Source organism: Somniosus microcephalus, chromosome 4 (genome assembly GCF_052327205.1).
Source record: "Somniosus microcephalus isolate GS21.2 chromosome 4, FLI_Smic_1.0, whole genome shotgun sequence".
In the NCBI taxonomy this organism is placed as follows: Eukaryota; Metazoa; Chordata; class Chondrichthyes; order Squaliformes; family Somniosidae; genus Somniosus; species Somniosus microcephalus.
In genome coordinates this window covers 313,506,380-313,532,352 of record NC_140990.1, presented here as the reverse complement: position 1 = coordinate 313,532,352, position 25,973 = coordinate 313,506,380, and the positions used below count along the sequence as shown (strand labels likewise).

Genomic DNA, 25,973 nt, shown 5'->3' with positions numbered 1-25,973 from the left:
CAGGTATGGTCACTGCCGGTACTACAGTATACAGGAGCTGTAAAAGTAGTTCTCTCTTAAAGGTACATACACTACAATTCCTCCCCTTTTAGATTAGTAGTACCCATAATATTCAAATAACAATTAACACTTTAACATGTACATTAAACAACAATAGTCCATTTATAGATTCAGTCTTTGGGGCGGCTTCCTGATCCTTTCGGGATAGCGCCTTTCCTGAGGTTCTTGTTCTTGGTGCGGAGGTGATTCTGGCCCCTTTTCATCGGTTAGTTCATCGGGTTCCACTGCTACTGGTCCGGAGGTAGATGCTACCGGTATGTCGGGTTCATCCCCAGGTACGCAAGACATGGGGTTGACTCGTTCCTGTGACGCTAAGATCTGATCAACGTGGCATCTCACAATGTTCTCCCCGACATCCACTGTGTACATTAGTGGCGCCTGCCGTGTGCATATCGTCCCGCGTTGCCATTTCTCTGTTCGGTAGTCACGGGCCAAGACTGGTTGTCCTACATTGAAGCTCCTTGTCGGCTTCTCATTGATGTGCTGGAATTGTTTATCCTCAACATTTCTTCGCACATTTGGTCTAAGCAAGTCCAGACGAGATCGCAACCTTCGGTTAAAGAACATCATGGCCGGGGTCTGGTTGCTAACTGCGTGTGTCGCGTTTCGGTAGCCTAATAAGAAATTGTCCACCTTATGCTGTAGTGGAATTTCATCGTCGCACATGGCCTTTATCGCCTTCTTAAAGGTTTTTACGAACCTCTCAGCCAATCCATTTGTGGCTGGATGATACAGGGCGGATGTGTAATGCCTTACCCCATTCCTTCTCATAAATTTTCGAAACTCTTTGGACACAAACTGTGGTCCATTATCAGAGCAAATCTGCTCTGGCAAGCCGTTTCTGGCAAATATGGTCCGTAGGACTGCAATCGTTTTCTCTGTAGTGGTTGAGGACATTTTTATCACCTCAGGCCACTTCGAATGAGCATCCACTGCTATTAAGAACATTGAGTCCATGAATGGACCAGCAAAATCAATATGCACCTGTTGCCATGGAGAGGAGGGCCACTCCCATGGGTGTAGAGGGGCATGTGGTGGTGCATTTTGGACCTTCTGGCATCCTGAGCAGCTCTTGGTTAGGTCTTCGATTTGTTGATCGATTCCCGGCCACCACACATAAGCCCTAGCAAGGCTTTTCATTTTCACTCCCCCCAGATGACCTTCATGTAGCTCATTTAGCACTCTCTCCCTTAACTTGGGTGGAATCACCACTCTGGATCCACACATCACTGTCCCCTGGCATACTGACAGCTGTTCTCTTCTGGATGAGAATGCTGGCAACAGTGAGTCGCCATGTGTTGGCCATCCCCTCACCGTCAAATCATATACCCGAGACAGTGTCGGATCATTGCGGGTCTCCTTCTCTATATCCGTGTTCGTTACTGGCAATCGTTCAATTATTGATGAATAAAATATCTTGATAGGGTCCACTGCTGGTGCTTCCTCCACAGTAGGCAGTGGCAGGCGCGATAGCCCATCAGCATTTCCATGCTGTTTCGTGCCTTTATATTCTATTTCATATTGATTCGCCCCTAGAAACAGGGACCATCTTTGTAACCGTTGTGCAGTCATCACTGGAACGCCCTTCTTTGGATTAAAGATGGAGACAAGTGGTTGGTGGTCAGTCAGCAAGGTGAACTTCTGCCCATGCAGATAGTGGTTGAATTTTTTTACTCCCCATACTAGGCTGAGGGCCTCCCTGTCAATCTGGGCGTAGTTGCGCTCGGCTGAGGTTAGTGACCAAGACACAAAGGCTACTGGCCTCCAACCCGTCTGGGAATTTGTGCGACAGCACTGCTCCAATACCATAGTGTAGTGTATGTAACCTGTACCACCTTAAGAGACTACCTTAAGGTGATGAACTACTTTCTGATGGCTCCTGTATATTGTAGTACCGGTGGTGACCACACCGGTATATAAACCCTGTGGAGCAGTTTGTATTTCAATTCAGCCCTGACCCTCAGTTACTAAAGACCTGTTTAAGTATTCTGTTGTCTGTGTCCAGTTATTCAGCATAACTACATTTGGGAAACACAGACTCAACAGTGGCGACGAGTCTGATCGTACCTAGCAGCAGTTTTGCATCCAAGGAAGCTTCGTCCTCAGAACGGGCGTCGAAAAGGGGCATCCACCCTCATCATCCTGCTGAGCACCGCATCGCACGGGAGGCATCGAGAACCCGAGTTGGATTTGCTGGCCACGAAGTCCACCATCAGCAACAGGCAGTGATCATCCCTTCTACGACAGCGGCGGGTAAGCCCGATCTAGTGACACGGAGAGAAAGTCGGCCGAGTTGTCAGTGGGAGAAGGGGAGGGAAACCGAAGAAAAGGGCGGAGAACACGACCGCAGCCGGTGTCAGGGGCCGGACTGCAATCGGGGCAGAGACGCGCAGCAGCCAGAAAAGCGTTAATGTCCACGAAGACCGCGGGAGCGGCGGGGAACAAGAGCAGCAGCGTCGGGGGAAATAAAGGACCGCTGGGAGGCGAGAACGGCAACAGCGCGGTAATCGCCATTTTAGTCTGCGGGGGAAGAAGACAAGCGCGGGAAAAGCCGCCAAGCGCGGGAAGCCGCCATTTTGAAAAACAAATTAAATAAAGGAAACTCAACAAGGATGCCAAAAACGGGTAACATCACTGCTTTTGATAGCGATGTAGAAGATTGGGCCACTTATGTGGAACGCGTTGAAGTTTACTGTACAGCGAATGAGGTACCGGCGGATAAGAAAGCACTAACCATATTAAACTCGATGGGTGCGAAGACGTACGGGTTATTAAGGCACCTTGTAACACCAGATAAACCGGTAGGAAAGAGTTTCGCGGAGATTGTTACTATCCTGCAAGAGCATTTAAACCCCACGCCGCTGCTGATAGCGGAACGATTTAAATTTTACAAAAGAATTCAGCTTACAGAGGAAAGCAACGCTGAATTCTTAATCGAACTGCGCAAGTTATCAAAGTACTGTCAGTTCGGTACAGGACTAGCAGACGCTCTGAGAGATAAGTTCGTGTGTGGGCTACTAAAGGAAGGAACCCAGAAGCGACTGCTAGAGGAAAAGGATCTTACGCTGGACAAAGCTTTCAGCATTGTAGCATCGCACGAGGCAGCAGCACGAGGCACTGCAGAAATGCAGCAAAGGCCATCGGAATTCAGCACCAATGAAATGGCATTGGGTGCAGTAAAGTGCTATCGTTGCGGAAGGACAACGCATGATCAGAACCAGTGCTGGTTCAAAGATAAAGAATGCAGGAAATGTGGCAGACTTGGTCACATAGCGAAAGTATGCCGGTCAGGAAAGAAGACCAGCAACAAAAGGTCGCCGCAGGAGAAGTACAAAAAAGTACACAAGGTGACAGAGAACAGTTCGGATGAACAGAAGACGGATTCAGACTCCAGCAGTAAGGAACTGGGTTGTCTAAAAATACATAATGTGGGTAACACAGCAGACCACCAAACTATTTGGGTCATGCTTCGGATAGCAGGAGTCCAAGTGAAGATGGAATTGGACACTGGATCGGCATTGACGGTCATGAATAAGCAAGATTACAAAAGGTTATTCTCACACATTCCCCTGAGGGATACGGAGATTGTATTGAAAACATACACGGGGCAAAGAGTATACCCCATCGGAAAGATAAAGGTAAAGGTGGTCTACAATGGTAAAGAAAGTCAGGGAATGGACTTGTATGTGTTACCTGAGGGAGGTCCACCACTACTGGGACGGGAATTGATCCGGAGAATAAATATGGACTGGCATTCCTTACAAGCACTAACTGTAGATTCCTGTAAAGAGGACGACGTCAAACCTAAACGACTGTCCAAAATATTGGACGATGCTAAGGAGGTGTTCCAACAGGGACTGGGAACACTGAAAGGAATTATGGCAAACATCAGGGTTGAAGAACATGCAAACCCAAAATTTTTCAAAGCCAGACCGGTACCTTATGCGATACGACCTGCTGTGGAAGCAGAGCTGGAAGGGCTAGAACGTTCAGGAGTACTGTCAAAGGTGGACTGGAGCGAATGGGCCACGCCCATTGTTCCCGTCATGAAGCGTTCGTTGAGCAACAAGCCGGGGGAACCTGGGAAGGTTCGCATCTGTGGCGGTTTCAAGATCACTGTTAATCCGGTTCTTCACACGGTGCAATATCCGCTTCCGCGGATTGAGGATATCTTCGCTTCGCTGTCTGGCGGGAAACACTTCACCAAGATAGACCTGGCGCAGGCGTACTTACAGATGGAAGTTGATGAAGCATCACGCCAGTATCTCACGATCAACACACAAGGGCTTATATCGGTATAATAGACTGGTTTTTGGAGTGGCATCGGCTCCAGCGATTTGGCAAAGGGCCATGGAGCAGGTATTACAGGGAATTCCAGGCACACAATGCTACCTGGACAACATTCTGATTACAGGAGATAATGATAAGGAACACCTTGCGAATTTGGAGCAGGTGCTCACCAGATTGAAAGAATATGGACTCAGAGTTAATCGCCAGAAATGTGAGTTCTTTCAGAAGCGAATCTCGTACTGCGGCCACGTCATTGACCAGGAGGGGCTTCATAAGTCACCTGACAAGATCGAAGCTGTTGTGAAGGCTCCCGCTCCGGAAAATGTATCCCAGTTGTGGTCGTTCCTTGGGTTGATTAATTATTACCACAAGTTTCTTCCAAATTTATCCACGGTGTTACATCCGCTGAACACTCTTTTGCAAATGGGAGTACCATGGAAGTGGAGCGAGGACTGTAAGCGGGCTTTTCAAAAAAGCAAGGCACTGATCACCTCTAAGGAAGTGTTGGCTCACTTTAACCCAACGCTGCCTATTCGTTTAGCTTGTGATGCTTCTCCATATGGTATCGGGGCAGTGCTCTCACATAAGTTGCCAAATGGCTTGGAAAGGCCAGTCGCGTTCGCATCCAGATCATTGACCTCCGCTGAGCGCAACTATGCTCAGATAGATAGGGAGGCTCTCAGCCTCGTGTGGGGAGTTAAGAAATTTAACCATTACCTGCAAGGCCAAAGGTTTACGCTGCTGACAGATCACCAGCCGTTGGTTTCCATTTTTAACCCTAAGAAGGGTGTTCCGGTTATGACGGCGCAGAGGCTTCAGAGATGGTCCCTTTTCCTAGGGGCACATCAATATGATATCGAATTCAAAGGTACAAAGCAACATGGTAATGCTGATGGGCTGTCGCGCCTGCCACTACCTACAGTGGAAGAAGCACCGGCAGTTGACCCTGTCGAGATATTTCACTCGACCATCATCGAATGCTTACCAGTCACCAATGCGAGTATTGAGAGAGAGACCAGAAACGACCCGACACTGTCTCGGGTCTACGATTTGACAGTGAAGGGATGGCCAGCACATGGCGAACCACTGTTACCTGCATTCTCAGCCAGACGAGAGCAGCTGTCCGTCTGTCAAGGAACATTGATGTATGGAACAAGGGTGATTATTCCTCCTAAATTAAGGGAGAGAGTTCTGAAGGAACTGCATGAAGGTCATCTGGGGGGAGTCAAGATGAAAGGCCTTGCTAGGGCTTATGTGTGGTGGCCAGGTATCGACAAACAAATAGAGGATCTGACTAAAAGCTGCTCGGTGCCAAAAAGTTCAAAATGCACCTCCAATTGCACCGCTGCATCCGTGGGAATGGCCTTCAACCCCATGGCAATGTGTGCATATCGACTTTGCAGGTCCATTCATGGATTCCATGTTTTTGATAGCGGTAGACGCACATTCTAAATGGCCAGAAGTGATTAAGATGTCGACCACTACCTCTGAAAAGATGATCGCAGTTCTAAGAACCATATTTGCAAGGAATGGGTTGCCGGAACAAATATGTTCAGACAACGGACCACAGTTCGTGTCAGAAGAATTCCAGAAATTCATGAAGAAGAATGGGGTGAAACACTATACATCTGCCCCATATCATCCGGCTACCAATGGGTTGGCTGAGAGATTTGTACAAACGTTCAAAAAGGCGATAAAGGCCATGAGCGAAGACCATATTCCACTACAACACAAGGTGGACAATTTCCTGATGGCATATCGAAACGCCACGCATGCAGTGACAAATCAAAGCCCTGCCATAATGTTCTATAACAGGAGGTTGCGGTCCCGGTTGGATTTGTTAAAACCCAATGTGCGTAGGGAAGTCGAAAACAAACAATTCCAGCACGTAAATAACAAGGCCACTCGGAGTTTCGAAATAGGACAACCAGTGTTGGCCAGGGACTATAGGAATGATAAATGGCAATCCGGAACAATTCGTGCCCGACAAGGACCCTTGATGTACACGGTAGACGTTGGTGAGAACGTAATACGACGTCATGCTGACCAACTTGTGGAATCGAGAACAAGGGTCGACCCCATGTCTACGGCAGAGACACCAATTGAAGAAGTTATTGAGCCTGTAGCATCTACCTCAGACTCGAACGTACATGATGATGTTCAATCCATAAGAGATCAAATGGATGAGTCACCCCAGCAACGAGAACCAGAGACCCCTGAAAGGCGTTATCCGGCCCGGATCAGGAGGCCTCCTCAGAGACTGAATCTTTGAACAGTTTTGTATGAAGTTGTATATATGTTATCCATGTTATGTTTAAATTGGGGTGTACACTGTTAAGCTAAAAGGGGAGGAATTGTAGTGTATGTAACCTGTACCACCTTAAGAGACTACCTTAAGGTGATGAACTACTTTCTGATGGCTCCTGTATATTGTAGTACTGGTGGTGACCACACCGGTATATAAACCCTGTGGAGCAGTTTGTATTTCAGTTCAGCCCTGACCCTCAGTTACGAAAGACCTGTTTAAGTATTCTGTTGTCTGTGTCCAGTTATTCAGCATAACTACATTTGGGAAACACAGACTCAACACATAGGGTGATGCATCACATGCCAAACGAATTGGTAGTGCTGGGTTGAAATGGGCCAACACCTCTTTTGATGTGATCAATTCTTTACACGTCTGGAAAGCTCGTCTACGTTCGTCATTCCACTTCCATGTTTGCAGTAGGGTGTTCAGTGGGTGTAATACCGTGGACAAATTTGGTAAGAACTTATGGTAGTAGTTTACCAGCCCGAGGAACGACCTCAGTTGTGACACATTTTCCGGTGCTGGAGCCTTGACTACTGCCTCAATCTTTTCAGGGGACTTATGTAACCCCTCTTCATCGATGACGTGGCCACAATACGAGATCTGCTTCTGGAAAAACTCGCACTTGTGGCGATTAGCTCGTAGCCCATATTCCTTTAATCTGGTGAGCACCTTCTCCAAGTTGGCGAGGTGATCACTGTCATTTTCGCCCGTGACCAGGATGTCATCCAAATAACACTGGGTCCCTGGAATCCCTTGCAGGACTTGATCCATCGCCCTTTGCCAAATAGCCGGAGCCGATGCTACCCCGAACACCAGCCGGTTGTATTGATAAAGACCTTTATGAGTGTTAATCGTAAGGTATTGTTTCGAGGCTTCTTCTACCTCCATTTGCAAGTACGCCTGGGCTAGATCAATTTTAGTGAAGCGTTTACCTCCAGATAGTGAGGCGAAAATATCCTCAATTCGTGGAAGCGGATATTGTACCGTGTGAAGGACTGGGTTCACTGTCACCTTAAAATCCCCACAGATGCGGACCTTCTTTGGTTCCCCAGGCGTATTACTCAACGACCTCTTCATTACAGGAACGATGGGTGTAGCCCACTCGCTCCAGTCTACTTTGGACAGTACTCCTGAATGTTCCAACCCTTCCAGCTCTGCTTCGACAGCTGGTCTGATCGCATAAGGCACTGGTCTGGCCTTAAGAAACTTTGGGCTTGCATTTTCCTCTATTTTAATCGTTGCTGTTATGCCTTTTAGTGTTCCGAGTCCCTCCTGGAACACTTCTTTTGCGTCAGTTAGCATTTTTGACAGTCGTCCAGGTGTGACGTCGTCATCCTTTTTGGCCTCAACCTTCAGTGCCTGTATGGAATGCCAACCTAATTGTATCTTCCGGATCCATTCACGTCCTGTAGGGGGTTTCTCTTGCTCTGGCTTCGTGCAATAATTACCCTTGAGTGGTTCGACCCACTCCCCCTACGGTTCTAGACCTTGGACTTAGGTGCAGAGAACAGTAGTGCAGAGAAAGAACTCAATAGACCAGGTTGAATAGCACGAAATGGATGCTTTTATTTTTAAACAGTTTGAAGCATTACAAAATACATGTCATAGGCACAGATTAAAGTTACTACAATCATGCACAAATTTATGAACTTGACTCTATGGAAATGGGGAACACACGGCACATCGTAAAAGGGGAAACACATTACGATTTCCCTTAACTCCCTCCCCTATACCTAAACTAAGTTTCGACCTGGGGAACTTGGGATCATGCTCACCACTCTCGAAATCGCGAGAAAGGGGGTTCGCAGCCCTTTTGGCACCGCTTTCCGTCGTCACGTGGATTTGGAAACTTCTGGCGCAGTCGATATTCTCTCCTCCCTCGAGGCGGTGGGGTAGACCCAGCCTCGATGAGCGCTCGTTAAGGTTGAGATCTACTAAGTCGATTTGGGTTCATGGAGCAGACCCAGATGCAGGCTATGCACATGGGAGAATCTTGTGGCCTAGATCGCCAGTCCTCCAGAGGGTTTCTTCTCCGTCGGCCTGGGTCGTCGATGATCTCCCGACCCCAGTACCCGGGCCACCCTCGTCGTCTTCTCGTCGTGGCCGAGCCTTGTTTGGCTGAACACCGACCACGTTGTCCTTTTACCGAAACCGTCCGTCTTTAAAAAGACGAAAACGTTTTCATCGATCTGCCGAAGTGGAAGAGGCGCCGATCCGGGCACCGTCCGCCCTTCGTTCGTTCCTCGTAGAAGAAAGTTCTTGAAGAAATGGAAGCCTGAAATCGCCCAACAAGAAGCCGTGGCAGTGAAGAAGAAGTTGTTCAAGTAACCCGAAGTCCGAAGTAACTTAGATGGACTTTCAATCCATAGTTATACTCTTTTGGGACCGTCTTATCTCCCGCCAAATCATAGTCCTGTCTTTGTATTAATTTTGGCGGGCAGAAATCTCTGCAGGGGCGCTTTGTCTTGTAACGGAGCCGGTGATAACTTAAACTGGCCTTCCTGGCCGATAATGTCTTTCAATGTCTTTTGCATTGTCACCGTGGCTCGGTTCGCATATTGATCGGTCCAGACATTTTCCTTGATGGCTGCTAAACGGTTTTTCCTTTGTACGATGAATGGGTATAAGTGTTTTTACATTGTCCGCCCATATCTTGATGGGCCCCATCCTGTACTTATAATCCATTGAATATGTATGCTGTTGCTCTGAGTTTCGGTTCCCAGAGACTGGCTTTCGTGGGCTCACTGTCTTCAATCCACAAGCCTGTCTGGCTTGCAGTAACAGAAATAAAATGGTTCATAAACTGATCACGGGGCCTGGCGGCCATTTTGTATGCCCTTTTATCAAAGGTTTTTCTGTGCAAGCTTACTTTGGTCAATAAACAGTCTTATTTTATCCAGTTTTCTTGCGTGATTTTTGCTGAAAATTGCGAATCTTACAGTCCTAGCAGTGGTGGTCCTCCATCTGGCAATACATATATATCCATTTTAGGTATTTCCTGGCCTTTATATATCACTTTCACCCTTATTTTTCCTTTGGGTAGACTTTTTGCCCCGTGTACGTCTTCAAGACAATCTCTGTAGCTTTCAAGGGTATATGTGAAAATAGCCGCTTGTAGTCCCTTTGGTTTATGACTGTTAGGGCTGATCCTGTGTCCAATTCCATTTTCACTTGGACTCCGTCTATCTTGAGTGTAACCCAGATAGTCTGGTGATCCTCCATTTTGGTTACCTTATGTAGTTTCAGACAACCCAGCTCCTTGCTTCCGGAGTCTGTGTCACTTTTCTGTTCGTCTGAACTACTGTCCATCGCCTTGTGTACCTTTTTGTACTTCTCCTGTGGAGATTTCTTGCTGTTGGTTTTCTTCCCAGACCTGCAGACTCTTGCTATGTGTCCTGCTTTTCCACACTGTCTGCACACTTGGTCCTTGAACCAACAATCCTTCTGGTCGTGTGTTGTTCTGCCGTAGCGATAACAATTCCCTGTTCCATAGGACATTTAATTGGTGCCATATTCTTGCGGTCTCCGTTGTATCTCTGCAGCGCCCCTTGCAGCTGCTTCGTGTGATACTGCCATACTGAAAGCCTTGTCCAGCGTAAGATCCTTTTGTGATAGAAGCCGTTTCTGGGTTCCTTCACTTTGCAGCCCACACACAAACTTGTCCCTTAACGTATCTGCTAGTCCCGCTCCAAACTGGCAGTGTTTCGATAGCTTGCGCAGTTCCGTTAGGTACTCAGCATTGCTTTCGTCTTTGTGTTGGTTCCTTTTATGGAACTTAAATCGTTCTGCTATCAGCAGCGGTGTGGGGTTTAAGTGGTCCTGTAGGATTTCTACTATGCTTTCAAAATTCTTGTTCACTGGCTTCTCTGGGGTTATTAGGTTTCGCAGTAACCCATAAGTTTTTGCACCCATGGAATTTAACAAAACCAGTGCTTTCCTAGCATCTGGCACTTCATTCGCCCTGCAGTACACCTCAATACATTCCACATATGTCGCCCAATCTTCGACTTCATTGTCGAACGTAGAGATACTGCCACTCTTCGGCATCCCTGGGTGTGATTTGACTGTCAAAAATGGCGTCTCCCACACTTCCCCTTCTTCTCCGCTGGCACAAAATGGCGTCTCCCGCGCTTTCCTTCCTTCCCGCGCTCGCCCTTCTTCTCCGCTGCGGCTTCTAAAAATGGCGTCTCCCGCGCTCTTCCTTCTTCTCCGCAGCTCAATGGCGTCTCCTGCGCTCTCCCTTCTTCTCCCCGCGGACACTGTTCAGCCCTTGAGCCCTGGCTGTGCTCTGCGTGTTCTTTTTTTTTGTGAGCCTTTCCCGTTTCCACCTCTCGGTCCTGAACCCGGCTGTTGCTTTACCCTCTCTCCGTTTTGTTTTTCCTCGACGCCGCTCGGTTTTCAACCCCCGGCTGCGCCCTGTGCGCTTCACCCTCTGTCTTACCCCGTCGACGCTGTTCGGCTTTCTCTCCGCCGTCGGTCGGCTCCAGCCGCCGCTGTCCGGGAAGGGTCTGCGCTGTACCTGTCGTCAGTCTATTGCTGATCGTCGTGGCTGGGGAACCAAGCCCGGCTCTCCACAGCCTCCCCTGCGATGTTCACTCTCTGCCGGACGACTGGGCAGTTGCTCGTGGTCGACGCCCGTGCTTCTGGCCTTGACTTTCTTCCACCGCCCTCCCAGAGCGAATCCTCGAAGGGAAATGCAGAGTTGCAGGTAGATTCGAATTGACACCCGTCGCCACTGTTAGATCCGTGATTCTGAGAGTATGATGTTTTTCAATAACCACACGGATGCTGTAACTGAACAATCAACAGGTATTTACTGGAGTAGGGTAATCTCAAGACTGGGGTACAGAGGCATGCTCAAGGCTTATATACAGGTGTGGTCACTGCCGGTACTACAGTATACAGGAGCTGTAAAAGTAGTTCTCTCTTAAAGGTATATACACTACACCCGGCACACTGACAGCTGTTCTCTCCTTGGCGAGAATGCTGGCAACAGTGAGTCGCCATGTGCTGGCCATCCCTTCACCGTCAAATCATAGACCCGAGAGAGTGTCGGGTCATTTCGGGTTTCCTTCTCTATACTTGAGTTTGTAACAGGTAGACATTCGACTATGGTCGCATGGAATATCTCAACAGGGTCCACTGCAGGTGCTTCCTCTACCGTAGGCAACGGTAGGCGCGACAGCCCATCAGCGTTTCCATGCTGTTTCGTACCCTTGTACTCTATGTCGTACTGATGTGCCCCTAGAAAAAGTGACCATCTTTGCAGCCGTTGCGCCGTTATCACCGGAACGCCCTTCTTTGGGTTAAAAATGGAGACATGGGGCTGATGATCAGTCAGTAGGGTGAATTTCTGCCCGTGCAGATAGTGATTGAACTTCTTCACCCCCCACACCAGGCTGGGGGCCTCCCTGTCAATCTGGGCGTAGTTACGCTCGGCTGAGGTTAACGAGCGCGATGCAAAGGCTATTGGCCTCTCTGAACCGTCAAGGAATTTGTGTGACAGCACCACTCCGATGCCGTAGGGAGACGCATCACATGCTAACCGAATCGGTAGTGTTGGATTGTAGTGGGCCAATACTTCTTTTGAAGTGATTAGGCATTTACATTTCTGAAAGACACGCTTACACTCATCACTCCATTTCCATGTTACTCCAGTTTGCAGTAGGGCATTCAGTGGGTGCAGAATTGTAGATAAATTCGGCAAGAACTTATGGTAGTAGTTCACCAACCCGAGGAACGACCTCAGTTGCGACACATTTTCCGGTGCTGGAGCCTTGACTACAGCCTCAATCTTGTCCGGCGACTTATGCAACCCTTCCTCATCAATCATGTGGCCACAATACGAGATTTGTCTCCTGAAGAACTCGCATTTGGGGCGGTTGGCTCGTAGCCCATATTCCTGTAATCTAGTGAGCACCTGCTCCAGGTTGGCAAGGTGTTCACTGTCATTTTCACCCGTAACCAGGATGTCGTCCAAATAACACTGGGTCCCCGGGATCCCTTGCAGGACTTGTTCCATCGCCCTCTGCCAAATAGCCGGGGCTGATGCTACCCCGAATACCAGTCGATTGTACTGGTAAAGGCCTTTGTGAGTGTTTATCGTGAGGTATTTCCTAGATGCTTCTTCCACCTCCATTTGTAGATACGCTTGGGCCAGATCAATCTTTGTAAAGCGTTTCCCTCCAGATAGTGAGGCGAAAATATCTTCTATCCGTGGAAGTGGATATTGTACTGTGTGCAGGACTGGGTTCACAGTCACCTTGAAGTCCCCACAGATGCGGACCTTCTTCGGTTCCCCAGGCGTGCTGCTCAATGATTTCTTCATTACAGGAACGATGGGTGTGGCCCACTCGCTCCAGTCCACCTTGGACAGCACACCCGAATGCTCCAGACTCTCCAGCTCTGCTTCAACGGCTGGGCGGATCGCGTAAGGTACCGGTCTGGCCTTAAAAAATGTTGGGTTTGCGTTATCTTTGATTTTTATCGTTGCCGTTACTCCTTTTAGAGTCCCAAGTCCTTGTTGGAACACCTCTTTCGCGTCAGTTAGAATTTTTGACAGTCATCCAGGTGTGACGTCATCATCCTTTTTATCAGTCACAGTTAGCGCCTGAATGGAATGCCAATCCAATTGTGTTTTTCGGATCCATTCACGTCCCAATAATGGTGGTCCTCCATCTGGCGGTATATATAGATACAGTTTCTGTGTTTCCTTGCCGTTGTATTCAACTGGCACCCTTATTTTTCCTCTGGGGTAGACTTTTTGCCCCGTGTATGTCTTCAATACAATGGAGGTGTCCTTCAAGGGTATGTGTGAGAATAGCCGCTCATAGTCTCGTCGATTCATGACAGTTAGGGCTGATCCTGTATCCAATTCCATCTTTACTGGGGACCCTGCTATCATGAGGGTGACCCAAATGGTTCGGTGATCCTCCTTTGCGATCACGTTGTGTAACTTTAGACAACTTAGTCTCCTGCTCCCGGAGTCCTTATCACTCTCCTGATCTTCCGAACTATTGTCTGTCAATTTCTTTACTTTCTTGTACTTTTCCTTAGTAGTTCTTGTAGTGTTGGTTTTCTTTCCCGACCTGCAGACTCTTGCTATGTGTCCCATTTTCCCACATTGCCTGCATACTTTGTCCTTAACCCAGCAGTCCTTCTGATCATGGGTTGTTCTGCCACAGCGATAGCACTTTTCTGCTCCATACGCCATTTCGTTAGCGCTGTATTCTTGTGGTTTCTGTTGTATTTCCGCAGCTCCCCGTGCTGCTGCTTCGTAGGATACTGCCACGCTGAAAGCCTGTTCTAGCGTCAGGTCCTTTTCCGAAAGTAGTCGTGTCTGGGTTCCTTCACTCTGAAGCCCGCAGACAAACTTATCCCGTAAGGTGTCTGCCAGTCCTGCTCCGAACTGGCAGTGCTTTGATAACTTGCGTAGTTCCGTAAGATAGTCAGCATTGCTCTCATCTTTGTGCTGCTTTCTTTTATGGAACTTGAATCTTTCTGCTATCAGCAGCGGTGTAGGGTTTAGGTGTTCCTGTAAGATATTAACAATCTCTTCAAAACTTTTCTCCATTGGTTTAGCTGGGGTAATTAAATTCCGCAATAGGCCGTACGTTCTCGCGCCCATCAAATTTAATAATACCGACGCCTTCTTTCCATCGGCCACCTCATTTGCCTTGCAGTACACTTCAATTCTTTCCACATACGTGGTCCAGTCTTCTACCTCGTTGTCGAAAGCAGTGATACATCCACTTTTTGGCATCTTGGGTGATTTAAAATGGCGCCTCCCGCGCTTTTCCTTCTTCCCCAATGGAATAAAATGGCGCCTCCCGCGCTTTTCCTTCTTCCCCTTGCTGCCACGCTGCTCCTAGCGTTCTGCAGGGTAATGGCGGCGACCCGCGGCTTCGGCACGTCTCACTTTTCCTTCCCCTTGTTTTATTTTCGCTACGCTGCCTGGTTCTTGAGCACCGACCGCGCCCTGTGCGCTCCACCCTCTCTCTCTCTCTTTTCCTCCTGACGACGCTGCACGGCCCCTTTGCAGAGCCGCTCGATCGAGCTCGAGCCCGCCGCAGTCCGGAAGGGTCAGCGCACTACCTGCTACCAGCACGATTTGCTGGAACACCTTGACTGGGGAGCCAAGGCCAGCTCTCCACAGGCTCTCCTGCAACTCTCCGATCTCTGATGGATCCTTGGGCGGTTGCCCGCGGTCGACGCCCGTTGTTCTGACTTCGACCTCCAAGAAGCTTCTTCTCAGGGAAAGATCCCCGTGAGGTGATGCAGTACTGCAGGTGAGTTCGAACATGTTCGTCGCCACTGTGGTGTCCGCGCCTTAATAATACACGGACTGCAGGAGAACAATAATAACAGGTATTTACTGAACAGAGGGTAACTTAAGACTGAAATACAGAAGCCTGCTATGGCTTTATATACAGGGGTGGTCACTGCCGGTACTGCAGTATAGAACCAGTTCTTCTCTTAAAGGTACATACACAACAGGTTCAAGAAGGCGGCTCAAGAAGGCGGCTCATCACCACCACCTTCTCGAGGGGCAACTAGAGATGGACAATAAATGCCGGCCTCACCAGCGACGCCCACATCCCGTAAGCGAATACAAAAAATATAGAGGCCCTGGAGAAGGTGCAAAAAAGATTTACAAGGATGATACCAGAAGTGAGAGGTTATAACTGTCTGGAAAGACTGAACAGGCTGGGGCTCTTTTCTCTCGAGGAAAGAGAAAGCTACGAGGTGACCTGATCGAGATCTTTAAGATTATGAAAGGGTTCGATAGGGTAGACGTAGAGAAGATGTTTCCACTTGTGGGGGAGACCAGAACTAGGGGCCATCAGTATAAGATAGCCACTAATAATTCCAATAGGGAATTCAGGAGAAACTTCTTTACCCAGAGAGTGGTGAGAATGTGGAACTCGCTGCCACAGGGAGTGGTTGAGGCAAATAGCAGAGATGCACTTAAGGGGAAGCTAGATAAACACATGAGGGAGAAAGGAATAGAAGGATATGCTGATGGGGTGAGATGAAGAGGGGTGGGAGGAGGCTGGTGTGGAGCATAAACACCGGCACGGACCAGTTGGGCCAAATGGCCTGTTTCTGTGCTGTAAATACTTTGTAGAGTGGGCTGGGATTGCCTGATTCATCAGCCCAGGCTTTGTGTTACTTTATTCAAAGAATAGGAAGATGGGAGTGACATGGTTGAAAATCATGAGTTAGGCACGCTCAAATCATTGAATCAGACTTGGAACGGTGGTGCAGTGCTTATGTTACTTGACTAGTAATCCAGAGAAACAATACGGTAGACCGTGAACTCCAATCCCACCGTGGAATTTTGATAATCTAGGAATGAATCGGAGATGGGACAGAGTAGTTAGAGACTTTGGCGGGAGCACAGCAGCGGCTGGGCTGCCTGTTATCCACTCGCTCCTGGCCCCCGATCCAGCACCGGGCGATGCAGTGCTACCGCGGGCTGGGGACCAGGCAGAATGAGGGAGCAGGCTTGAGTTGCCTTGCTCCATGTCACTGCATGTTGGTTCTGCACTGCTCGGTGACACCGCACCACCACAACTGCACGTAACCTCACGCTGCACCCTGAGGGCACAAGAGCCAAGTAACCTGCTAACTTCAGGGCCAATGTTAGAATAATGACTGACGTAAGAAACTGCTAGGCACTTGGCCTAAGCGTTAAACAAAGCTTTAATCAACTGTTTTACAACATGGAGGTCTAGTTGTGTGTTTCACTAGTTCCTGTTAATAATGTCCTGCGCAAGCTGGGCCCGTGCCCGAGTGTTTATACGCTCACTGGACAGCACCACCCGTAGGCCGCACGGTATTATTTCATATGATTCATGTCAATGACCATAACCAGTTGACCATTTCCCCATCAGACCCTGTCTGTGTACAGCAAGTTCAAATGTCCTCGCAACGGGCTGGCTCTGGACGGATTCGCTGAGCTTACAGATAAGGGGGGAAAAATTCGGTTGCTTTGCGCTTCTTAGGGCGCTAAACAAGGGCGCAACGCCGCCCACGCCTCCCGCGAAATTCAGCGGGAGGTTAGCGGCCGGCAGTAACCGGTCATGCCCCGCGGCGCTACGCCGCTGGCAATGGCGTCGTTGCCGTGCGCAGCGCCCTGCTCGCGATCTTCGGGAGCGCCCCCTGACATACCGCTGGACGCTATGTCCAACAGGGTCAGGGGGGCCTACCTGCGGCCGGGGAGGCACAATTTAAAGGCGAGGTGCAGGGCAGCCAGTTTTGCTTGCTGGCCGCCTGCCAGCACCTGCCTGCACTCCCGTCCCCCGCCCTCCTGACCCGCCCCCCTCCCGTCCCCCGCCCTCCTGACCCGCCCCCCCTCCCGTCCCCCGCCCTCCTGACCCCGCCCCCCTCCCGTCCCCCGCCTCCTGACCCACCCCCCTCCCGTCCCCGGCCTCCTGACCCGCCCCCCTCCTGCCCCCGGCCTCCTGACCCGCCCTCCCGTCCCCCGCCCTCCTGACCCCGCCCCCCCGTCCCCAGCCTCCTGACCCGCCCCCATCCCGTCCCCCGCCCTCCTGACCCACCCCCTCCCGCCCCCAGCCTCCTGACCCGCCCCCCTCCTGCCTCCAGCCTCCTGACCTGCCCCCTCCCATCCCCAGCCTCCTGACCTGCCCCCTCCCATCCCCAGCCTCCTGACCCGCCCCCTCCCATCCCCAGCCTCCTGACCCGCCCCCCTCCCATCCCCCGACCTCCTGACCCGCTCCCCTCCCCCCCCCCGGCCTCCTGACCCGCCCCCTCCCCCCCCGGCCTCCTGACCCGCCTCCTCCCGTCCCCCGGCCTCCTGACCCGCCCCCTCCCCCCCCCCGGCCTCCTGACCCGCCCCCTCCCCCCCCCGGCCTCCTGACCCGCCCCCCTCCCATCCCCCGGCCTCCTGACCCGCCCCCCTCCCATCCCCCGCCCTCCTGACGTCCCCCGCCCCCCCCAGCCTCCTGACCGTCCCCCAGCCTCCTGACCCGCCCCACTCCCATCCCCCGCCCTCCTGACCCCCCCTCCCGTCCCCCGCCCTCCTGACCTGCCCCCCACCGTCCCCCAGCCTCCTGACCCGCCCCCTCCCGTCCCCCGCCCTCCTGACCCACCCCCTCCCGCCCCCAGCCTCCTGACCCGCCCCCCTCCCGCCCCCAGCCTCCTGACCCGTCCCCCCTCCCGCCCCCAGCCTCCTGACCTGCCCCCTCCCATTCCAAGCCTCCTGACCTGCCCCCTCCCATCCCCAGCCTCCTGACCCGCCCCCTCCCATCCCCAGCCTCCTGACCCGCCCCCCTCCCACCCCCCGACCTCCTGACCCGCCCCCCTCCCATCCCCCGACCTCCTGACCCGCTCCCCTCCCCCCCGACCTCCTGACCCGCCCCCTCCCATCCCCAGCCTCCTGACCCACCCCCCTCCCATCCCCCGACCTCCTGACCCGCTCCCCTCCCCCCCCCGGCCTCCTGACCCGCCCCCTCCCCCCCCGGCCTCCTGACCCACCCCCTCCCGTCCCCCGGCCTCCTGACCCGCCCCCTCCCCCCCCGGCCTCCTGACCCGCCCCCTCCCCCCACCCCGGCCTCCTGACCCGCCCCCTCCCCCCCCCGGCCTCCTGACCCGCCCCCCGGCCTCCTGACCCGCCCCCCACCCTCCTGACCCGCCCCCTCCTGTCCCCCGGCCTCCTGACCTGCCCCCTCCCCCCCCCGGCCTCCTGACCCGCCCCCTCCCCTCCCCCGGCCTCCTGACCCGCCCCCTCCCCCCCCCGGCCTCCTGACCCGCCCCCTCCCCCCCCCAGCCTCCTGACCCGCCCCCTCCCGTCCCCAGCCTCCTGACCCCCCCCCGCCTCCTGACCCACCCCCTCCCCTCCCCACCCTCCTGACCCACCCCCCTCCCGCCCTCCCATCCCCCTCGCGGAATGCCGACTGCACTCCAAGAGCCCGGCACTTCTCTTGAGTGCCGGGCTCTTTTGCCGGCACTCCCGATCCCCTGTGGGCCCAGCTGGGCCCCGGGTCGCGCTGCGCAAGGCCACTCCCCTTTAAGAAGGGGAGGAAGGCCTGCAGTACCGTGGCGCGACATGCGCTGTGGCACGTAGCGCCGCGATATTCCCTCGCAGCACCCCAAGAGGGGTGCGGGGCACTTCCAGTAGTGTCCCACTTCCCTCTTGGGGCGCTACCACTCAATTTCTGTCATGGGGGTCTAATTTAGCATCCCGACGAAGTTCGCACCCCATACTCAATTTTTAGCCTTTGAAGAGATTTTGTTTGGGAACAGGCTGCAAAGAAGCAGAGACTTACAGATAAGAGGAGAGCCTACACATTCCAGAGGACAATAACACGCCTGTAAGACAGAGATGGAGGTCGAGGAGATTAACAGCACGCCTTTAGTTGATAGCATGGCACCAGCTTGGTAGGATAATTAATAACTAGAAGATGAGGGCAGAGATGTGGACGTGCAGCCCGAGTAGGTGGAATAGCAGAAAGATAGCTCATCCTCCTTCCAAAAGTTGGAGTTCCCAGGACGGCCAGCGTCCCCCAACCGAGCAGGCAGCCCACGAAGTTCGAGCTTAATCAGCTTGAAGTCCGCGGGGAACCAGGTTGTATTAATTGCTTGCCATTGTTAGTAATTCTGTAGAACAGTTATATAAGGAGAAGCTGTTTCCAATGGCTGTAGGGTCGATAACCAGAGGGCACAGATTCAAGGTGATTGGCAAAAAGAACCAGAGGCGACACGAGGAAAAACTTTTTTACGCAGCGAGTGGTTATGACCTGGAATGCGCTGCCTGATAGGGCGGTGGATACAGATTCAATAGTCGCCTTCAAAAGGGAATTGGATAAATACTTGAAGGAGATAAAATTGCAGGGCTATGGGGAAAGAGCGCAGGGCGTGGGACTGACTGGATTGCTCTTCGAAAGAGCCGGCGCAGACTCGATGGGCTGAATGGCCTCCTTCTGTGCTGTACTATTCTATGATTCTACGAACAACACTGTTATTAGTCAAAGTATATTAAAGCTTGTTGTTTAAAACCACTCAGGCCCGAATCGCGCGGAGGTTATTGTTGAATTCTCTAGAATTTGGAATTCTCTGCCCCAGAGGGCTGTGGATGCTGAATCGTTGAGTATATTCAAGACTGCGATCGACAGATTTTTGGACTCTCGGGGAATCAAGGGATATGGGGATAGTGTGGGAAGGTGGAGTTGAGGTAGAAGATCAGCCATGATTTTGGTGAATGGTGGAGCAGGCTCGAGGGACGAATGGCCGACTCCTGCTCCTATTTTTTATGTTAAGACTAACAGCTGCAGGAAAGATGTAAAGGCCTTAGAAAGGGTACAGAGGAGGTTTACCAGGATGTTACCAGGGATGAGGGGCTTCAGTTATGAGGAGAGGTTGGAAAAGTTCGGACTGTTCTCCTCGGAAGAGAGAAGGTTAAGAGGTGACCCAATAGAGGTTTTCAGGATGATGAGAGGTTTTGATCGAGTAGAGAGAGAAAAACTATTCCCTCTGGTGAGTGGGTCAATAACCAGAGGTCAGAGATTCAAAATCATTGGAAAAAGATCTCGAGGGGAGATGAGGAGAAATGTTTTCACTCCGAGAGTTGTGGGGATCGGGAACGCTCGACTTGAACAGGTGGTGGGAGCTGATTCCATCAATAATTTTAAAAGGGAGTTGGATGGGTTCTTGAGGATGAGGAACTCACAGGGTTATGGACAATAAACGGGAGTGTGGGACTGAGCATGACTGCTCTTTCAAAGAGCCAGCACAGGGACGACGGGCCGAATGGCCTCCTTCTGTGCTGAAAGTTTCTATGATTCCATGACAATCTTACCTTGTGAACAGCAATGTGTACGTCTTTTCCTCCCATGAACTGTGTGGGGGGGTGGGGGGGCAGTTTCTCCAGAATAGGTGTGCAGCCATGTTCCATTGTGTGTTCAGACTGCAGTTAAAGCTATGCAACTGTGCGCCTTCCGTTTTGTCTGTTACTACACTCTTAGGGCAACTGTCAGCTTGGTTCGGTTTGTAGCGCCTTCACTTCTGAGTCCACTGATCGTGGGTTCAAGTCACACTCCGGAGACTTGAGCACCAATCTAGTGCACTCCCAGTGTCAGTTCTGAGGGAGTGCTGCACTGTCGGAGGTACCGTCCTTCGGATGAGACGTTAACCCCGGGGGCCCCGGCACCCCTCTCATGTGGATTTAAAGGTAGAATGGGCCTATATTCGCTGGAGTTTAGAAGAATGCGCAGTGATCTCACAGGAAACATATAAAAAGGGGATTGACAGGGGAGATGCTGAGAGGCTGTTTCCCCTGGCTGGAGAGTCTAGCACTAGGGGACATAGTCTCAGGATAAGGGGTCGGCCATTTAAGACTGAGATAAGGAGGAATTTCTTCACTCAGAGCGTGGTGAATCTCTGGAATTCTCTGCCCCAGAGGGCTGTGGATGCTCAGTTGTTGAGTATATTCAAGGCTGAGATCGACAAATTTTTGGACTCTAGGGGAATCAAGGGATATGGAATTTGGGCGGGAAAGTGGAGATGAGGTCGATGATCAGCCATGGTCTTATTGAATGGCGGAGCAGGCTCGAAGGCCATATGGCCGACTCCTGGTCCTAGTTCTTAAGTTCTTATTCCATAGAACTATTTGAAAGAAAAAAAGACATGCATTTATATAGCTCCGTTCATGACCTCAGGACGTCCCAAAGTGCTTTACAGCCAATGAAGTACTTTTTGAAGTGCAGTCACTGTTGTAATGTAGGAAACGCGGCAGCCAATTTGCGCACAGCAAGCTCCCACAAACAGCAATGAGATAAATGACCAGATTATCTGTTTTAGTGATGTTGATTGAGGGATAAATATTGGCTCCAGGACACCGGGGATTACTCCCCCTGCTCTTCTTCGAAATAGTGCAGTGGGATCTTTTATGTCCAACTGAGAGGGCAGACGGGGCCTCAGTTTAACATCTCATCTGAAAGACGGCACCTCCGACAGTGCAGCTCTCCCTCAGCACTGCACTGGGAGAGGCAGCCTAGATTTTTGTGCTTCAAGTCTCTGGAGTGGGACTTGAACCCACGACCTTCTGACTCAGAGGTGAGAGAGCTCTATCCACTGAGCCACGGCTGACCAGAATATCTCCAGCCCTTTCCATGTCTGCGAGCTCTCCTCTACTCTTCTTTCCACAGGCCCCTATCTGGAGGAAGCTCCTTGCATCGTAGACAAGCCAGATGTCGTGTTCGCTGTGGAAAACCAAAGCGTCTGCATCACCTGTACGCTGAATTATGTGCAGGCTGACATCACCTGGACAAGGTAACAGGGAGCCTCCATCTACTGTGCCTCTGAGTGCGAGTGGGGACTGATCGGAGCAGGCTTTCCCAGCTTCCCCAGACTGATTCCTGGGATGGGGGGATTGTCCTTTGAGGAGAGATTGAGGCCTATATTCTCTAGAGTTTAGAAGAATGAGAGGTGATATCATTGAAACATGTAAAATTCTTCAGGGGATTGACGGGGTAGATGCTGAGAGGTTGTTTCCCTTGGCTGGGAAGTCGAGAACCAGAGGTCACAGTCTCAGAATAAGGGGTTGGCCATTTAGGACTGAGATGAGGAGAAATTTCTTCACTCAGAGGGTGGTGAATCTTTGGAATTCTCTGCCCCAGAGGGCTGTGGAGGCTCAGTCGTTGAGTATATTCAAGACAGAGATCGATAGATTTTTGAATATTAAGGGAATCAAGTGATATGGGGATAGGGCGGAAAAGTGGAGATGAGGTAGAAGATCAGCCATGATCTTATTGAATGGCGGAGTAGGCTCGAGGGCCAAATGGCCGACTCCTGGTCCTATTTCTTATGTTCTTATGTTCCCCATTCCTGAAAGTTTCCTCCATTTTAGTTGAGGTGTAATCCCGGTTTCATGATATATCTGAACCCGTCTTGTCTGTTGATTATCTTTTTTTATTCATTCTCGGGGATGTGGACCTCGCTGGCAAGGCCGGCATTTATTGCCCATCCCTAGTTGCCCTTTGAGGAGGTGGTGGTGAGACGCCGTCTTGAACCACTGCAGTCTGTATAGTGAAGGTGCTCTCTCCCTAACATCACTGTGGGAGCAACTTCACCACACAGGCTGCAGCGATTCATGAAGGCGGCTCACCACCACCTTCTCAAAGGGCAGTTAGGGATGGGCAATAAATGCCAGTCTTGCCAGCGAGGCCCACATCCCAGAATGAATTTAAAAATATCAGTGCTGTTAGGGAGGGAGTTCCAGGATTTTGACCCAGCGACGATGAAGGATCGGCGATATAACTTCCAAGTCAGGATGGTGTGTGACTCGGAGGGGAACTTGGGAGCTGGTGGTGTTCCCATGCGCCTGCTGCCCTTGTCCTTCTAGGTGGAAGAGGTTGCGGGTTTGAGAGGTGCTGCTGAAGAAGCCTTGGCGAGTTGCTGTAGTGCATCTTGTAGATGGTGCACACTGCAGCCACGGTACGCCGGTGGTGGAGGGAGTGAATGTTTAAGGTGGTGGATGGGGTGCCGATCAAACGGGCTGCTTTGTCCTGGATGGTGTCGAGCTTCTTGAGTGTTGTTGGAGCTGCACTCATCCAGGCAAGTGGAGAGTATTCCATCACACTCCTGACTTGTGCCTTGTAGATGGTGGCAAGGCTTTGGGGGGAGTCAGGAGGTGAGACATTCACCGCGGAATACCCAGCCTCTGACCTGCTCTTGTTGCCACAGCATTATCGTAGTTACTAAAACCCGGGGCCAGTGGAGCGCCAACTGGGGGGGCGGGGGGACGAAGTTTTCAGGGCAACGCAAGCACGATGCTGGACGTAACGGTCAGGAAATTCCTCAAATCCGTGTCACCGTTTACAACAACAACTTGCATTTATACAGCACCTTTAACATCGTAAAACATCCCAAGGCGCTTCACAGGAGCGATTATCAAACAAAATTTGACACCGAGCCACATAAAGAGATATTAGGACAGGTGTCCAAAGGTTTGGTCAAAGAGGTAGATTTTAAGGAGCGCTTTAAAAGAGGAAAGAGAGGTGGAGAGCAGGTTTGGGGTTAGGTTGCAGATTAGCCATGATCTCATTGAATGGTGAAACAGGCTCGAGGGGCTAAATGGCCTCCTCCTGTTCCTATTTTTCTATGTTCCTGTGTTACTATGAGAAGCTTAGGGAGGGAATTCCAGAGCTTAGGGCCTGGGTAGGTGAAGGCACGGCCACCAATGGTAGAGCGATGAAATTCGGAGATGCGCAAGAGGCCAGAGTTGGAGGAGCGCAGGGATCTCAGAGGGTTGTGGGGCTGGGGGAGGTTACAGAGATAGGGAGGTGGGCGAGGCTATGGGGGGATTTGAAAACAAGGATGAGAATTTTAAAATCAAGGCATTGCTAAACCGGGAGCCAATGTTGGTCAGCGAGCACAGGGGGTGGATGGGTGAACAGGACTTGGTGTGAGTTAGAAATAACAACAGAACATGCTGGAAACATTCAGCAGGTCAGGCAGCATCCGTGGAGAGAGAAACAGGGTTAATGTTTCAGGTCGATGACCCTTCATCAAGATGCACTGCAGTTCTGACGAAGGGTCACCGAACTGAAACATTGGGCTGGATTTTCATAGGCAAGACTACAACTTTCGGGGTTGTAGTCCCGCCTCCATCGAGTTCTAGCCAACCCATGCGATTTTGACTTGATTGACCTTGTTGAGCCCACCCAGCGGGCTCAGCAGGCCAATTAAGGGCCACCCGGCAACAGGTGACGTCACAGATTGACATTTCATCTGTCAAGACCTTTTGACAGATGAAATATCAGCGTTTCACAGCTGTTTGAAGCTGTCAAACACTGACAATCTGTATTCCAAGTTAATTCCTTCCTCTCAGGATGATTTAGAGATCTCAACAGAACAGAAAGCTGAATGCTGCAGATTTTGACAGATCGCGGTCATTCTGCTTTCTGTGCCTGAGAGATGAGGGACTCCCGAGACCTAAAGGAAGGAAGGCTGTAAAGGTAAGTACAACTTCTTTAAACACTTTAAACACACCAAACACACTTACCTCTGCACTCATGCACACATCAGTCATCTGAACACCGGACATCTCAAATCCTCCAAGCCCTTCAGCCCGAAAGCCCGCCTCGCTAACTTGGCGTGGTTTGGAGCCGTCGGGAATCTCACCCTTCAGGGATGAAAATAGGGATTAGGCTAAAAACTGCCTGTTAACTACCTGTTAACAGGCAGTTAATTGTCACTAATCCCTTCCCGCCTCGGGGAGGCGGGTCCCGGGGCGGGTACCCGCTGTGGTAAACCACTGTTATACCTGTCTGTATGTGTATGCGTATTCCACTAGGTACAGGTCTGGACATGCCTCGGCTGACTCCTCCCACTATTCCAGGTATATAAGTGACTACCTCCCAGTCCCTTAGTATTCTGGACGGGTCGACCACTCGAGACTAGACCTTCATTCTTTAGTTAATAAAAGCCTGGTTGTTACTCGCTTAACCTCAGTCTTTTGAGTAATTGATGGCGCATCAATTTTATTAACTAAATTTTTTATAATGGAGAAGATCCTCACACCAGCATGCCTGGACCTGGACAGTCAGGAAGCGGACGCTTCCACCAAGTTTGCTCACTGGCTCATGTGCTTCGAGGCATTCCTGACTGCCTCCACTGCGGTCGTAACGGATGCGAACAAACTGTCTGTCCTGATCTCCAAGGTGAACCACCGAGTGTACTCAGTCATCCGGGACGCGACCTCGTACACAGCCGCCCTCCAGCTCCTCAAGACCCAGTACACGCGCCCTGTGAACGAAGTTTACGCCAGGCACCTCCTGGGGAGTCGCAAGCAACAACCTGGGGAATCGACTGAGGAATACCTCCAAGCATTGTCCGTGCTTGGCCGGGCCTGTGGGTGTAAGGCGGTAACGTCCACTAAGTACACGGAGGAACTGATCCGGGATGCCTTCGTAGCGGGCCACAGGTCCAACTACACCCGACAGCGACTGCTGGAGCAGAGTAACCTCACCCTCGACAAAGCCTCCGAAATCGCACTAACGCTGGACGCAGCCTACCGGGGCATGGATGCCTACTCCTCTGCACCGTGGACGCCGCGGGGAACGACAACCTGGGACACGGTAGGACAGCCCCATAGCACCGTGCCACCCCAGCCACATCCCAACAACGGCCCAACCACCGCAGCAGTGTCCCAAAGCCAGACAGCAGTATCCCAAGGCCAGAAATGCTACTTCTGTGGCCAGGCCAAACACCCCAGAGCGCGCTGCCCGGCGAAGAATGCGACCTGCTCGGGCTGCGGGAAAAAGGGACACTACGCTAGCGTCTGCAAGGC

At 51.3% G+C, this 25,973-nt stretch overlaps 1 protein-coding gene across 3 annotated transcripts in view; it reads left to right on the top strand.

The window, feature by feature from the left end:
• The window catches only part of spega (striated muscle enriched protein kinase a), a 536,975-nt gene that overhangs the window by 316,981 nt on the left and 194,021 nt on the right, over window positions 1-25,973 (top strand). For all 3 annotated transcript variants that reach the window (XM_085986741.1, XM_085986740.1, XM_085986742.1), the window contains one exon: window positions 21,829-21,952. In XM_085986741.1, coding sequence (XP_085842867.1) covers window positions 21,829-21,952 — 124 coding nt within the window. The remainder of the gene's footprint in view (window positions 1-21,828; window positions 21,953-25,973) is intronic.